The 14,076-nt window shown below is 39.0% G+C and overlaps 1 protein-coding gene across 1 annotated transcript in view; it reads right to left on the reverse strand.

The window, feature by feature from the left end:
- Positions 1 to 14,076, reverse strand: part of cfap299 (cilia and flagella associated protein 299) — a 90,458-nt gene that overhangs the window by 57,103 nt on the left and 19,279 nt on the right. The window contains exon 3 of the mRNA XM_067440108.1: positions 2,055 to 2,145. Within this exon, the coding sequence (XP_067296209.1) occupies positions 2,055 to 2,145 (91 nt within the window). The remainder of the gene's footprint in view (positions 1 to 2,054; positions 2,146 to 14,076) is intronic.

The raw sequence follows: 14,076 nt of genomic DNA on the forward strand, positions 1-14,076 counted from the left end.
CAACGAGGACAGGAAACAAATGCATTCCAGGAATACACGGTTTGAATGACATTTAAAAAAAGATGCAGGGTCAAACCATGTTGCTCTTTTAGAATGGAAAACTACTCTTTTAGCGTGCTGAAGCACTCAGGGAGATGACCGCGGCTTCACACAGTTCAATGGTGCAAGCCTGTGTGGGAAACCCCCAGCGAACCAACAAGCTCTTTTATGAATAAAAGAAGCGATCACTCGCTGACGCGCTGTCACACCCGCACTGGCAGTAGTTCCGGTTTCTCTCACGAGACTCAGTTTAACAACACTCTTCGCAGACACAGCACTATGCACTGTTCGGCTCCGAAGTAGATAGCATTGATCTAACATTCCACTTCCTATTTATACCCGTGCTGCGGGGTGGAGTGTAGAATGTGCGGATCACATGCCAATCTCCACTGAAAGACCTTGAAATATTTCCACCGATTGAACATTAATTTGTTACGCCTGAAATTAAAAACCGTAGCCAAGTTAATGTATTAAGCTGGCATAATCTAGGATACACTGTTCTCAGTTATCCTCATGTGCAAAATGTGATTTTCTATTTGTTTTTATCAGGTTTGCCACTTATGCTTCGGTGCAGTGAAGTTGCTGACTATCTGTCAGTCACTTCGACGTTATGTCAAAGACCACGTTCTATGTCAAAGAGGCCAAGTTTTAGTGCAATTTGCATTTGCGAGCAACTCCTCTGTGTATACGGATAAGAATGGTGGCATGCATCCACTCATTCAGATTTTGCTTTCGGAGGCGAATGGTTGCACAGTGATCATTCTTCCAATAACCACAAAAAGAGTAATTTATGGAGATTTTTCTATGCTGGTGGAGGGCGCATTCAGCATGTTTCGCCATTGTAAAAGAACAGTGTACAGTTAAGTGCAGAGAAATTCCTCTGGGCTCAAAGAGCTGATTTCCCTAAAAGATTAAAACAAGATTTCCCACGTCAAGTAAGAACAAAATATGGATGTCATTCAAAAACAACTGGACTGTGTTATTGTTTAGTTTAGCAATGAAGCTAAAATGAAAATTCTTCAAAAATAAAACAGTCAATTTCGACCTGTAACAATAAGAACAATAAACTGGCTAATTGTATTTGTACTATTTATAACTATTAAACAAAAATCAATATATCCTACCAAAGCATCTGGCCTGTACTCACAAACCGCAAGCTTCTTATGTTGTATTTTAGTATGCCATTTGTAGTACAGTAGAACACTAGATTTTCCATATGCTGGAAAGTTCTCTGATTTTAAATGGGTTTCTAGATATTAAGGAAAATCTGCACACCAGCACTTTAAGATCATTTTAATCCATTCCCCAGACCAGAAAATACATCTATTGATCAGAACCTAAATGCAAATTTGGGGAGATAAACTTTTGGATATGCTGGTGAAAGTTTCAAATTTTACCAGCAGTTCCTGTAAAGTCCAAATAAATTTAAAACTTTCACCAGCATATCCAAAAGTTTATCTCCCCAAATTTGAAACATTTTAACACTAAACTATACAAAGTGTAATGAGAGTAGCTCAAGATAAACACATGTTTTGTGATTACACACAGTGTGGATCATTATATGGAGCTCTGCAGTCTACAAATACAGTTGGTGTTGGCAATTGGTGAAAGGATATGAAATTACAGTATTATTAGTAACAGTATAGGTTATTTACTGTATTTTGGCAATTGTTAGGCTACTGAACACACAGGGAATTATTTCCCAATACATAGATAAAAACATTCCCTCTATCTATTCCCAGACACTGAAATGATTTATTTGTTAATTTAAAACGTCTTGGAAAACTAGGACAACTGATGGGGTGGGGAGTGGATAGTGAATGGTCTGTGTATGGTCTGCCCTCTCTGAGAGAGAAAACTGAGGTGGCAATATGGCAAGGTGAGAAAGAGAAAAGGGGGGTTATCCTCCTGAATTTGACACAGTGTGGATTGTGTTCCTGTCCTAATGGAATTGCAGAAATATTCTGGGGGAATCCCATTACGTAGCAAATGGAGTGCTGTAATAATGTACTCACTTTCATTTTCCCACTGCGGTTAGCCTCCTCCCGCTCCGCCAGTGCTCTCAGGAAGTTATCTTTGAGTTCCTTTCCTGTACTTGCCAGCTTCCTAGAAAAGACAACATTTAAACAGTTTGAAATGTCTCTTAAAAATCTCTTTCAAGCCTAAATGTTCTCATTTTAATTTGTTCGCAAACACTGATACTTTTTGATACTAATGCGTATAGTAGTAATCTTTGCTAGTAACTATAATTTAAAAAAAAAAAATGAAAATTCAGAAATCTGTTGTATGTATTAAAGTACTACAATGACAGTACTTGTAAATTTGGATGCGTTTCTTTTTATGTTTACCTCACAGCGTCATTTTAAAAGTGAGATTATTTTACAACAGTATTTTTCTTTACAATTAAAATTACAACAAAACTGTAAAATATATCAAACCCACCTATAGTCATTGTAACAATTATACAGATTATAAAAATATCCAGAATATCTGGTTCCATTAAAAATAAGATATACAGTGCCTGAAAAATATAAATAAACTCAAGGAGAGATTTCTGACAAAATTAAATCTTCATAAAAATAAATCATACTGCCTCCACCCTAAACCTGCTGGTAATTAATCACAGTGGGAATTGCTATTAAATAAATCCTCTCTTGAATTATTATCTCAGTCATTTCAGGAAGGTTTTTTCTCTCTCTGTTATTTGGCCCATTTCCATGAAAGCAACGATTTGGCAAACTCCAGCCTGTGCACCTGACATAACACTCATTGGCATTCATCTCTCAGACGTTTCACAGTGCAGTACCAGCAATAGCGCCTTGTCATTCACCCCAAATTTGCTCAACATTCATAATGTCTGCAGTATACATGCAGAATCATCGGCCTGCCAGTAAGCAAGTATTTGAGAACTTTTTTTTGCTCAAGTTTGCACAGAGCAACAGCAGGTGAAAAGGGCAGAAGATATTAACCTCTCCTAATATCACAGAAAACATAACACACACCCCTCATTTAAGCAACCAAAAATTCCGCTCCTTACAAGTGTCAATGTTAAAGGAATAGTTTACAAAAAAAATATGATTCATGATCAAACCCCTCATGATTTTTGACACGTTACTGTACATTGATGAATAACTACACAGGAACAAATAAGTAACACAATATTAACATTCTATTAACTACTATTAACCAATAAGAATATCTGCTTAATTAATTAGTGAATAGCAAATAACTGCTATTTTTCATTCCTCCCAGAGGACTACTATATAAAGGTTCATAATATTGAGAGTAATGCACAATGTATAATGAATGAAGTGAAGATAATGTTATCGCACTCATGATGAGTGAAGTTATTGTAAGCGTTTGGGTATTTTGTTATATGGATTTATTACACGGCTCTGTGAAATACTTGATTCTGATTGGTCAATCGCGCATTCCAGGTAAGAGGTAAGTTATTTCCAGATAACACAAATCTTCAGCAATAGATAAAGGCTTAAAGCAGGTTGGAACTGCTTTCCTTCGCGGAAGCTTTGCGTAAGAGCTAATACAATATTTAATCTCGAGACAATATTTTGTGTCTAATAATTATTTATTTGAGACTAGTAGCCGTGTAATAAGCGGGATAATGTACACCCAGCCGGTTTTTATCGCAAAATAAACCCCTTCAGAGTGATGCAAGACCCCTCCGCTTCGCGTCGGGTCCTGATCACTCTGTCGGGGTTTATTCTGCGATAACAACCGGCTGGGTGTACATTATCCCTTACTTATCACACGGCTCTGTGAAATACTTGATTCTGATTGGTCAATCACGCATTCCAGCGGTAAGTTATTTCCAGATAACAACAGCTCATACGAGCACTACGAGTTATCTTGACCGGTACTACTTCTGTGCTTAACGCTGGCGCCATCTTGTGGCTTAAACAGCCGTGGGTTACAATGGAAGACTTCAAGGCAGGTTTCCTTTATAACGTTTTTAATATAGATCTTTTTCTTACACAAACTCATCGATTCGAATCAGAAGGCTCTATTAACCCATCGGAGTCGTGTGGAGCACGTTATTTGACGGACAGCTGCATTTTTTGTGGACTTCAAACCAGGCACGGCGGCAGGATTCCAGGTTTGGATGGGCCAGACCAATTGTGGGTGGGCCTTAAAGGGATCCCATGGTGTTGAGACTTGTATGGCTTAATATAACATAAACAGTGTCTCTTACTGAAATATGTAGTAGAAAACCCATGAAAGATCTACGTTATTTAAAAAATCGATTTTATATTTGGACCATGGGCGGCGCCATTTTGTTTGCGTTCTAGGTTGATGACGTAGAATGGTTGCACTACTCAATCAGCTGGCGCTAGCCATAGCTATTTTTACCACAACACAACTCGAAAATTGTTTCAGAGTTAAACAAAACGTCTCGGTTACGTATGTAACCCTCGTTCCCTGAAGGAGGGAACGGAGACGCCACGTCGGAGTACCGACGAATAGGAATCTCGCTTGCGAGAGCCAATCTACTTCGAGTCTAACTAAACGAGCCAATGCACATTGGCATGCAATGATTGCACCAGGTGCTCATGCCACACCACGCGGGTATAAATGAGACACAGGTGATTGCATCAAATTATCTTTTTTGCTGAGGAGCCGAGTAGGTAGACTGGCGCCCCGGCAGGGACAGAGGACATGGCGACGGGACGTGGCGTCTCCGTTCCCTCCTTCAGGGAACGAGGGTTACATACGTAACCGAGACGTTCCCATTCAGTCGGTCACTCTCAACGCCACGTCGGAGTACCGACGAATAGGAATCCCTACCAAAGCGCCATGGACTCTGCCCCCTTCCAGTGCCCTGTGTGAGCCTCCTGAGCTCTCTTACCTGATGAGACGGGGCTCACACCGAGAAGTCCATCACTGCTGTTCCGCATGACCCGCTCAGTGACTATTGGATAACACTGGGAAAGCGTGCCCAATGGGGGGCCGCTGCGGAACCACATCATACCACGGGAGTTATGTGGGGACCGAGCTGAGCTGTAGCCCGCCGCCGTGAGGGGGGCTCCATCCCTAAAAGGAGGGCTCTCCCAAGGGAAAGACACGGGCTTCCGAGAGGAGCAACCGTGGAAGAAGTGTGGGATCCCCGTAGGGTCACTCACATGGCCCCAGCCAATTACCGGTTCTCCAGGATTCAGCGGTAAGGGGCCTGATGCCAGACGCTCCGCCACGCCCGGCACCGAGGGCGGTGGAGGACTCACAGAGTTTGCTTCTGGAGAATTAAGCGCCGAGGCGCAGCAAGCCGACAAGAGCCGGGCCTCTCAGTGCTTCTACCTGTTTGAGGTGAGAACACAGGAGGAGACCGGCTCTACACGTAGGCTATAAAACCTAGCGAACGTGTTAGGTGTCGCCCAGCCCGCAGCTCTACAGATGTCTGACAGCGAGGCGCCACGTGCCAGCGCCCAGGAGGATGCAACACTTCTAGTAGAGTGTGCTCGCAGCCTGAGCGGGCAGGGCACGCCTTGTGCCTGATAAGCCAAGGTGATGGCATCCACTATCCAGTGGGCCATCCTCTGCTTGGAGACAGCCTTTCCCTTCTGCTGGCCTCTGTGACAGACAAAGAGCTGATCTGAGGTCCTGAAGCTTTGGGTTCTGTCCACGTAGATCCGCAGAGCGCGGACGGGACAGAGCAAAGCTAGGGCTGGGTCTGCGTCAGTTGACGGTTTCGGTTTGTTTGGAGAGAAGAGGAGACGGAGATCTTTATTAAACTCATAAAACACAATATGATTACAGTAATACTGGATTCTAAACACAGAAATGCTACATTATCATGAAGACCTTGAAGCTGATCTGACACACACACACACACACACACACACACACACACACACACACACACGCACACACGCACACACGCACACACACACCTCATATCCGTGACGCTTAAGTAACCTAAGGGGCTTTCCTTGCCATTAATGCTTGTATAACACGCACGTCTCCTTCCAATAAAAATAATGGTGGTGGATGGGATATGTACAAACCCTGTACAAACCTACCAAGTGCTATCATTTTGGAATGACCAATTGCGAGAGGAAAATAATATGTTAGTCGCATAACTGCAGCTATGGAAACGCTGTCATTTCGCAATAGTTTTTTATCGACATTTAAGAAATATCGCAAATGTTTTTCGCAAATATGTAATGGAAACGCAGCTAGTATGTTGAACTTGCGCAGAAACATCAAAATAGACACAAACAACTGTTTAAAATTTGTTAAAAACAAAACATTTAGACTAGCCTATTACCACAAATTATGAGCTTATTTGCCATTTTCAACAATTTTTTGACTAAATTAAAATATATTAAAAGTTAAAAAAAATTTTTAAAGAAAAGTTTTGGGTGGGCCTTTTGAAAAGTGGGCCTTTTGAAAATCATAACGCCGTGCCTGCTTCAAACACAACCACAACAACTGACTGGATTAACGTTAGCCTGGACTTTTTAAATATAACTCCGATTGTATTTGTCTGAAAGAAAAATGTCATATACACCTACGATAACTTGAGGGTGAGTAAATCATAGGCTTGGTTTCATTTTTGGGTGAACTAACCCTTTCAGCATTCAAATCTTCAGCAATAGATAAAGGCTTAAAGCAGGTTGGAACTGTTTTCCTTCGCGGAAGCTTTGCGTAAGAGCTAATAAAATATTTAATCTCGAGACAATATTTTGTCTCTAATAATTATTTATTTGAGACTAGTAGCCGTGTAATAAGCGGGATAATGTACACAAAACCCAGCCGGTTTTTATCGCAGAATAAACCCCTTCAGAGTGATGCAAGACCTGTCGGGGTTTATTCTGCGATAACAACTGGCTGGGTGTACATTATCCCTTACATAATGACTCAAATATTACTATAATCTTCTGGCTATGTGGATCAGTATTCTAAAGTGAAGATCATGGTAGCCCACTAATGAATCAAATGCTACCAAAGCCGTCAGAAGAAATATCCATTTTTTTTTCAATACAATAAAAGTGTCAAAACAGTATCTTAAAGATCCTGTTCTTTGCGATCCCATCTTTCAAACTTTAGTTATGGCTGTTAGAGCATAAATAATACCTGTAAAATTATAAAACTCAAAGTTCAATGCCAAGCGAGATATTTTATTTAACAGAAGTTCCCTTTCAAAGCAGCAAACGGCTGGTTTGGACTACATCCCTGCACTTCCTGCTGTAATGACATCACTAGAACCGTTTGTTGACTAACCCTCCGCCCAGAAGAATATGCAAAATAGGGGGCGTGGTCTTGTTGCTCTCCCACTTGGAGAAGAGCCCACATTGAGCTTGCATCTCCCTGTTATGGTAAGAGGCGGGACATTTCCGGGCAACGTGCGCTAAGCTGCTGTCCAATCACAACACGGGAAGCACTGGCCCAATCAGAACTCGTTACGTGTTTCTGAAGGAGGGACTTCATAGAACAACGAAATCATCAGGCCGTTTTTAGGACAGAGGAAACAGCGCTGTACAGATAAGTCAATTGTGTGGAAAATACTGTGTTTTTTTTACATGCGAATCATAAACTCATGTTAACTTATATTGCACACTGTAAACACAATTAAAGCTTCAAAAACACATGAAAAACGGGACCTTTAGGGACTAAATAGTTTAAACAACTTTTACAAAATACCCCTGAAATAATTTTTTTTTACATTCAAATATGCTGTTAACGTACACGTGAACTAATAGTTTTGTGAACTGTGTCTATTTCCGTGCCATTGAAATTTCTACCTGCAGTATGATTGTCATGAACAATGTCGTTCCACCCGTTAAATCCACCTATAGCCCAAGGGGTAGCCATTTGCAATGTCCGATAAAACAAAACAAAATTATTAACATGCAGTATATTTGAGTCTTTGTACAAGGTAGGCTAAGCTAGCAGGCTCATTGGCTAGTTCTATGATAAGCTAGTATGCTGATTGGCTAGCTTGCAAAACCTTGACATAAAGGCAAAACCTAAAGTTTAAAGGGGTCATATAATGGTACATGCACTTTTACAAGTTGATTATACAGCAATGTGTGTTGGTAGTGACTGTACACAACAATCCTATAGTGGTAAAAATCCATCAAGTGTTTTTTTTTTATCTCCTTATATGTTTTCACCTGTCTGAAATCAAGCCCTTCGATGTGTGACATCACACGATCGGACACCCCTCCCACGACTGTTGATTGACAGCAGCGTTTCATCTCAGACCCGCCCTGAGCGAGATCAAGCTGTCCGCCATTGTGGATACGCTGGAGCAGAATGGCGTCTAAGCGATTGTGGTGTTCTGTTCTGATGTTGATATATCTGATATATCGAATTGATACGGTTGAACTTGCACAGATGTGTCCTGAGACTCACGTTGTCAAACTTTCTCCTGTTGTAAAGCTTCACACTCAAAGCCCCCACAGGAGGGGCGGGGTGAGCAAAGCTCATTGGCATAAACTGCTCATCCACAGAAATGGCTTTCTGAAAACAGAGCTGTTTTTCACCAGGTTAAATGAGTGATTTCTTAGAATACTAAATAGGATTTTTTTATTAAAGTATAATACAAAGTTTTAATTTAGACACTAAATAATCATATTAACTTGTACAAAAATGGCATTATATGACCCCTTTAAAGTTTTAATATTGCTACAAGTGGACTTTAGGTATACTGTTAGTTTACTATATCATTTTAGATGACTTTTTAATTTATGAAAGGACACTTGACCTGTAATTATCTATTTGTTTATTTGTTAATGCTGTGAAATCAAAAAATTATGCACCTGTATTGGCCTGAAGGCATAATATTCCTAATGAGACCCCGCACTCCTCATCCCGTCGGACATGCTCTGTTGCCATACTCAGGTTACAGGGTGGCAGGTGGGGGGCTTTTACAAACAGGCTTGCTGCTTAGAAAGGATTTAACAGACCATGATGCACTTGGGGCCCTGCTCTGTTTATTCTGGATGATGAAAAGAAACTGGGGGGAAAAGCTCTAAGTAAATGGAACACACACATGACATTTATTTTGGTCAACTATTCGGCTGCCTGTAGTTCATAAACGTGCAGCCAGATGCCAGGCAATGTAATACTAGCATGAGAGGCCTTTGTTACAGTTCCTTAGTATATGCAGGACAGGGGCCATAATGCTGTCAAAAGTGATCTGGGGCTCGTGTCAACTACCATGCAAAACTTCTCCAATCAGCTTTCCTTTCATATGTTCAAACAAGAAAAAGGTTTAGCTATTTAAATTATGTTTGTGTGTTTTACCTGCTCATTCTTCACAAAATTCTTCTTATTTCGCGTGCAATATGAAATGTAGCCCTTATACATCATACCACAAAAATGCTTAAGACATTACTTGATCGACCACCCAAGTGAATTCTTGTCAAAATAATATCTGGTATCAAGCAGAAGTGTTAAAAAATATGACCAGTCTGTTTGAGTACATCTCAGGAATAACTTTATTGGCTATCTATTTAAAGAATGCAAACAACAGGGTCTTCCAAGTTTTCACGCACGCATACCTCAACACATATGGATGACGTTACCTACCAAGTATATGCTAACATGTCACTGTGCATCAACAATCAGGGCTGTGCTGAATTAGGAAGACAATGGTTGGAATAGCTGTACCATGAGCAAGTATAATAACGCGAACAGAATGCTCTATCAGTGATAGACAGCGATATGAGAGTGACTGTGTGTTCTTATTATGTAAGAAGTTATGGGAAGAAATTTGGAACACTTCAGGGTGTAACTTAAGTCAAACTGATCTCATTGTTCACTGTAGACTAAGATCCTAGCACAAGTATTTTAGATTAGTCCTTCATCGTTTAACGTGCGACTGTAAAATGGATAGTTAAATTTTACAGGCATAAAAGGACATGTCCATCATCTACAGTCTATGATGTTATTCTATTATTATTACATATATTCAGACATATAAATATACAATGGTTAACACTTTAGTTCAGGATCCTATTCTCACTATTAACTAGTTGCTTATTAGCATGCATATTACTATGGCTTTATTAGTACTAATAAAGCGCGTATTAATGCCTTATTCTGCATGACCATATTATACATCCCCTAATCCTACCCAATACCAAACTTAACAATTGTACTAACTATTAATAAGCCGTAATTAGGAAACAAAAGTCATCATAGTTAATAATGAAATTTGGACCCTAATCTAAAGTGTGACTATACAATACGTATACTTTACAATAATGTTCAACTTGCTGACATTAGTTTATGCATTTGGTATTATGAACTAACAATAAGACTTTCAAAGCATTTTTAACATTTAAAGTCATGTGAATCAACATTATTTATTCAATTGTTTGAATTCATGTTTCATATTTATAAATTGACATTTAAAAAAATGTTAATTGCACATTAAATAATGTTAATAAAATTCAAACTTATTGTGTTTACTTATTGTAAATTGTGCAGGAAGGGGCCATCCCCAAACTGTTCCCAACAAGCATGAAACTGTTCAAAATATCTTGGTATGCTGAAGAGTTCCTTTCACTGGAACTAAGGGGCCCTCCCCTGAAAAACAACCTCACACCATAAACCCCACCAAACTTTACACTTGGCACAATGCAGTCAGGCAAGTACTGTTTTCCTGGCAACTGGCAAACCCAGACTCATCCATCGTATTGCCAGACAGAGAAGTGTGATTCTTCACTCCAGAGAACACGTCTCCACTGCTCTAGAGTCCAGTGGCGGTGTGCTTTACACCACTGAATCAGATTTTTTGCATTGCACTTGGTGATGTAAGGCTTCGATGAAGCTGCTCGGCCATGGAAACCCATTCCATGAAGCTCTCTATGCACTGTTCTTGGGCTAATCTGAAGGCCACATGAAGCTTGGTGGTCTGTAGCTATTGACTCTGCAGAAAGTCGTTGACTTCTGTGTACTGTGCGCCTCAGCAAGCGCTGACCCCGCTCTGTGATTTTTACGTGGCCTACCACTTCATGGCTGAGTTGCTGTTATTCCCAATTGCTTCCACTTTGTTATAATACCATTAACAGTTAACCGTAGAATATTAGTAGTGAGGATATTTCACAAATGAACTTATTGCACAGGTGGCAACCTATCACGGTACCACACTTGAATTCACTGAGCTCCTGATAAGTGACTATTCTTTCATAAATGTTTTTTAGAAGCAGTCTGCATGCCTGGGTGCTTGATTTTATATACATGTGGCCATAAAAGTAATTGGAACACATATTTGTGTATTTGTGTGTGTGTGTGTGTGTGTGTGTGTGTGTGTGTGTGTGTGTGTGTATTTAGTTTCCTAAATGCAAGCAAACTACCTTCTAGGATTCAGAGGTTTCCATTGGTTTAGTACTTATGATGAAAAGATACTCACAGCTGTGTAATATTTGGATTTAATATGAGTGTCAAACAGATGTGTCTCAATAACATTCCTACATAACTAATTGGAAAGTACACATTTATTCATTTGCCAGATGCCACAGATTAAAAAAAAGTTTCTGAAACACAAATATAAATTATGTCCAACTAAATTTGACACACTGTGTCCCTTACATCCCGCATACTTTTAATATTCACAAATATCTGGTTGTGGCATGTGTGGTGGGGCATATTAATGTCAAATATTAGTGCATAGTCTAAATACATAGTCTAAATGTCTTTATATTGAGCATAGACGGACTGCCAGAATTAAGGTTTTGGGGGAGAATGGTTTCTTTTGGCTTCAGCAGCCCAGACCCGCAGTTGCAAAGAAACCAAGCCCCCATTTTTATTGGACTATGATAAATGGCCCTTAGAGAACAAGCCTAAGTGCCCTTGAAATATGGTGTTGATGCACACAGAGGGTTTGGTTATTTACATTCAATTTAAGGGTGTTTCGGACATAAGGCATGACAGTCAGCTGGTCGACATCAAGTCAAAGACAGAGGGCACAATGTGTGTCAGCTGTGTGTGTGTATGTGTGTGTGTGCGCGCATAGGAGTGAGAAAGGTACATTTATTGTGGTGCGTTTGCTCTGAAAATTCAAAACAATATGTATATGATAATCAACTGTTTACACAAATGAATTGAGTATTTTTAATGTTCTTTTTGACAGTAAAGCATTCTCATAAGGTTGTGTTTTAATGAATACATGTGAGTTGGTCAACTTGAATTCATAACCACAAAAGAGGGGGATAATTTGGACTAGCCATGCACCCACATAAGTAATTAATCACAGTGTAGGATAATAAGAGAGATTCTTTCCCAAAATGGAGTACAGATGGTCTTTATTCTTGATATATAGCCCCCGAATGTAACTGTGTCAATAACAAGGCAAGTTAAGGAGAAGAAAAACACATAACTACTTTATCATCACTGTGAAATAGTCCAAGAACAATTAAATGACAAGAGAATCTGTAAGTCTTCATAAGTTTTGAATCACAAATTTGCAGGGGTGGTAAAAGTACTCAAAGGTTATACTCAAGTATATATACCTAAATAAAAAATGACTCCAGTAAAAGTAGAAAGTCCTCCATTCAAACATCACTTGAGTACAAAAGAATCCGATTTATAATTTACTCAAGTACCGAAAGTAAAAAGTAAATATTTAAATTAACTGTAAATATCAATAATTAACGCAGTATAGGCGTTAAACTTGAAATAGACATGTTTCATAACATTAGCTGCATCAAACAGATGATGAGCAAGATACTAATTCAAAATAAATTCAAAAGCCATAACCACAATGACATATTAGCTACTTAACAATTAGTTAATAGTCATGTGCCTCAACAAGTAAAGTCATAACATAATAATACCTTTGCAAATTGTATGATTAATGATTAATTGAAACAGACGGAAGTCGGAGTCGGAATGCATGGCTTTGAATATATTAATTTATATTTAAATTTCATTTACATTTAATTTCCCAATTAACTATATTAATGTAAATTATGTTATTAGGGAACTAACGATGTCATATTTAATTAATAGCAATTCATATATTACTTAAGCTATTAATGATATAGAATGTTCATTAGTTGCTGATGCAGTAAATCATAAATAAATGGTTTAGTTCTTCATGAGTCTTACATTAACTCATGATTATCTGTGCTTTAGTTAGGCATAAATTAATGCATATTAGTGCACCCGTATTGTAAAGTGTTACCGATGTTTTCATAGTAAATAGTGTGCCGCGAAATAAAAAAGTTTGGGAAACACTGAGCTAACGTTACTGTGGCAAACCTGACATGTCAGTTTTTCCAATTCTATACCCGACTGGATCATCCATGACTGACCTGACCGGTTTGGAAAGCAAGTGTAATAAATACTTGGAGCGGGCATGGGGAAATGTATTGGAGTAAAAAATAAACTTTGCCTTTAATATTGTGATGGAGTAAGAGTAAAAGTAGATGCAAAGTAAAGTACTGATCCCCCTAAAAAATGTTTGAGTATCAAAGTATTTTTACTTCATTACTTACCACCCTTGCAAATTTGCTGAATAGAAAGATGTAGTTCATAACTGTAAATTGAAAGGTTCCTAGTGTAAGCTGACTCCAAATGTGTATGTTACAGTTTAATACCGGTATCCAAACCCCGTCATGAAATTTATTAGCCCCGTCAAAAGTCCTTAGCTCAAACGTATGGTATTCCAGATGTTTTAAATTTCGAGAGAGAGAGAGAGAGAGAGAGAGAGAGAGAGAGAGAGAGAGAGAGAGAGAGAGAGAGAGAGAGAGAGAGAGAGAGAGAGAGAGAGAGAGAGAGAGAGAGAGAGAGAAACAACCATGTTGTTTTCACACATATAGAATGTATAAATTTAACTTCTTTCATACAAAGATACTTTTTGGTTTAGGTTTCTAAAGGCTCAGTACTATGGTGTAAATGTTCATGATCTGACTGCATACAGTCAGTACTTCTAAGAATATTTTGTTTCATAAAAATATTGATCTGCATTTACCATTAAATATGCTGTATTGTTGACATTATAAATTGTTCTTATGTGTTCAGCGATGTTTGAGGAAGTTTCCAACTCAACCGTGCTTAATCTCCATGGAA

This window comes from Pseudorasbora parva, chromosome 3 (genome assembly GCF_024679245.1).
Source record: "Pseudorasbora parva isolate DD20220531a chromosome 3, ASM2467924v1, whole genome shotgun sequence".
In the NCBI taxonomy this organism is placed as follows: Eukaryota; Metazoa; Chordata; class Actinopteri; order Cypriniformes; family Gobionidae; genus Pseudorasbora; species Pseudorasbora parva.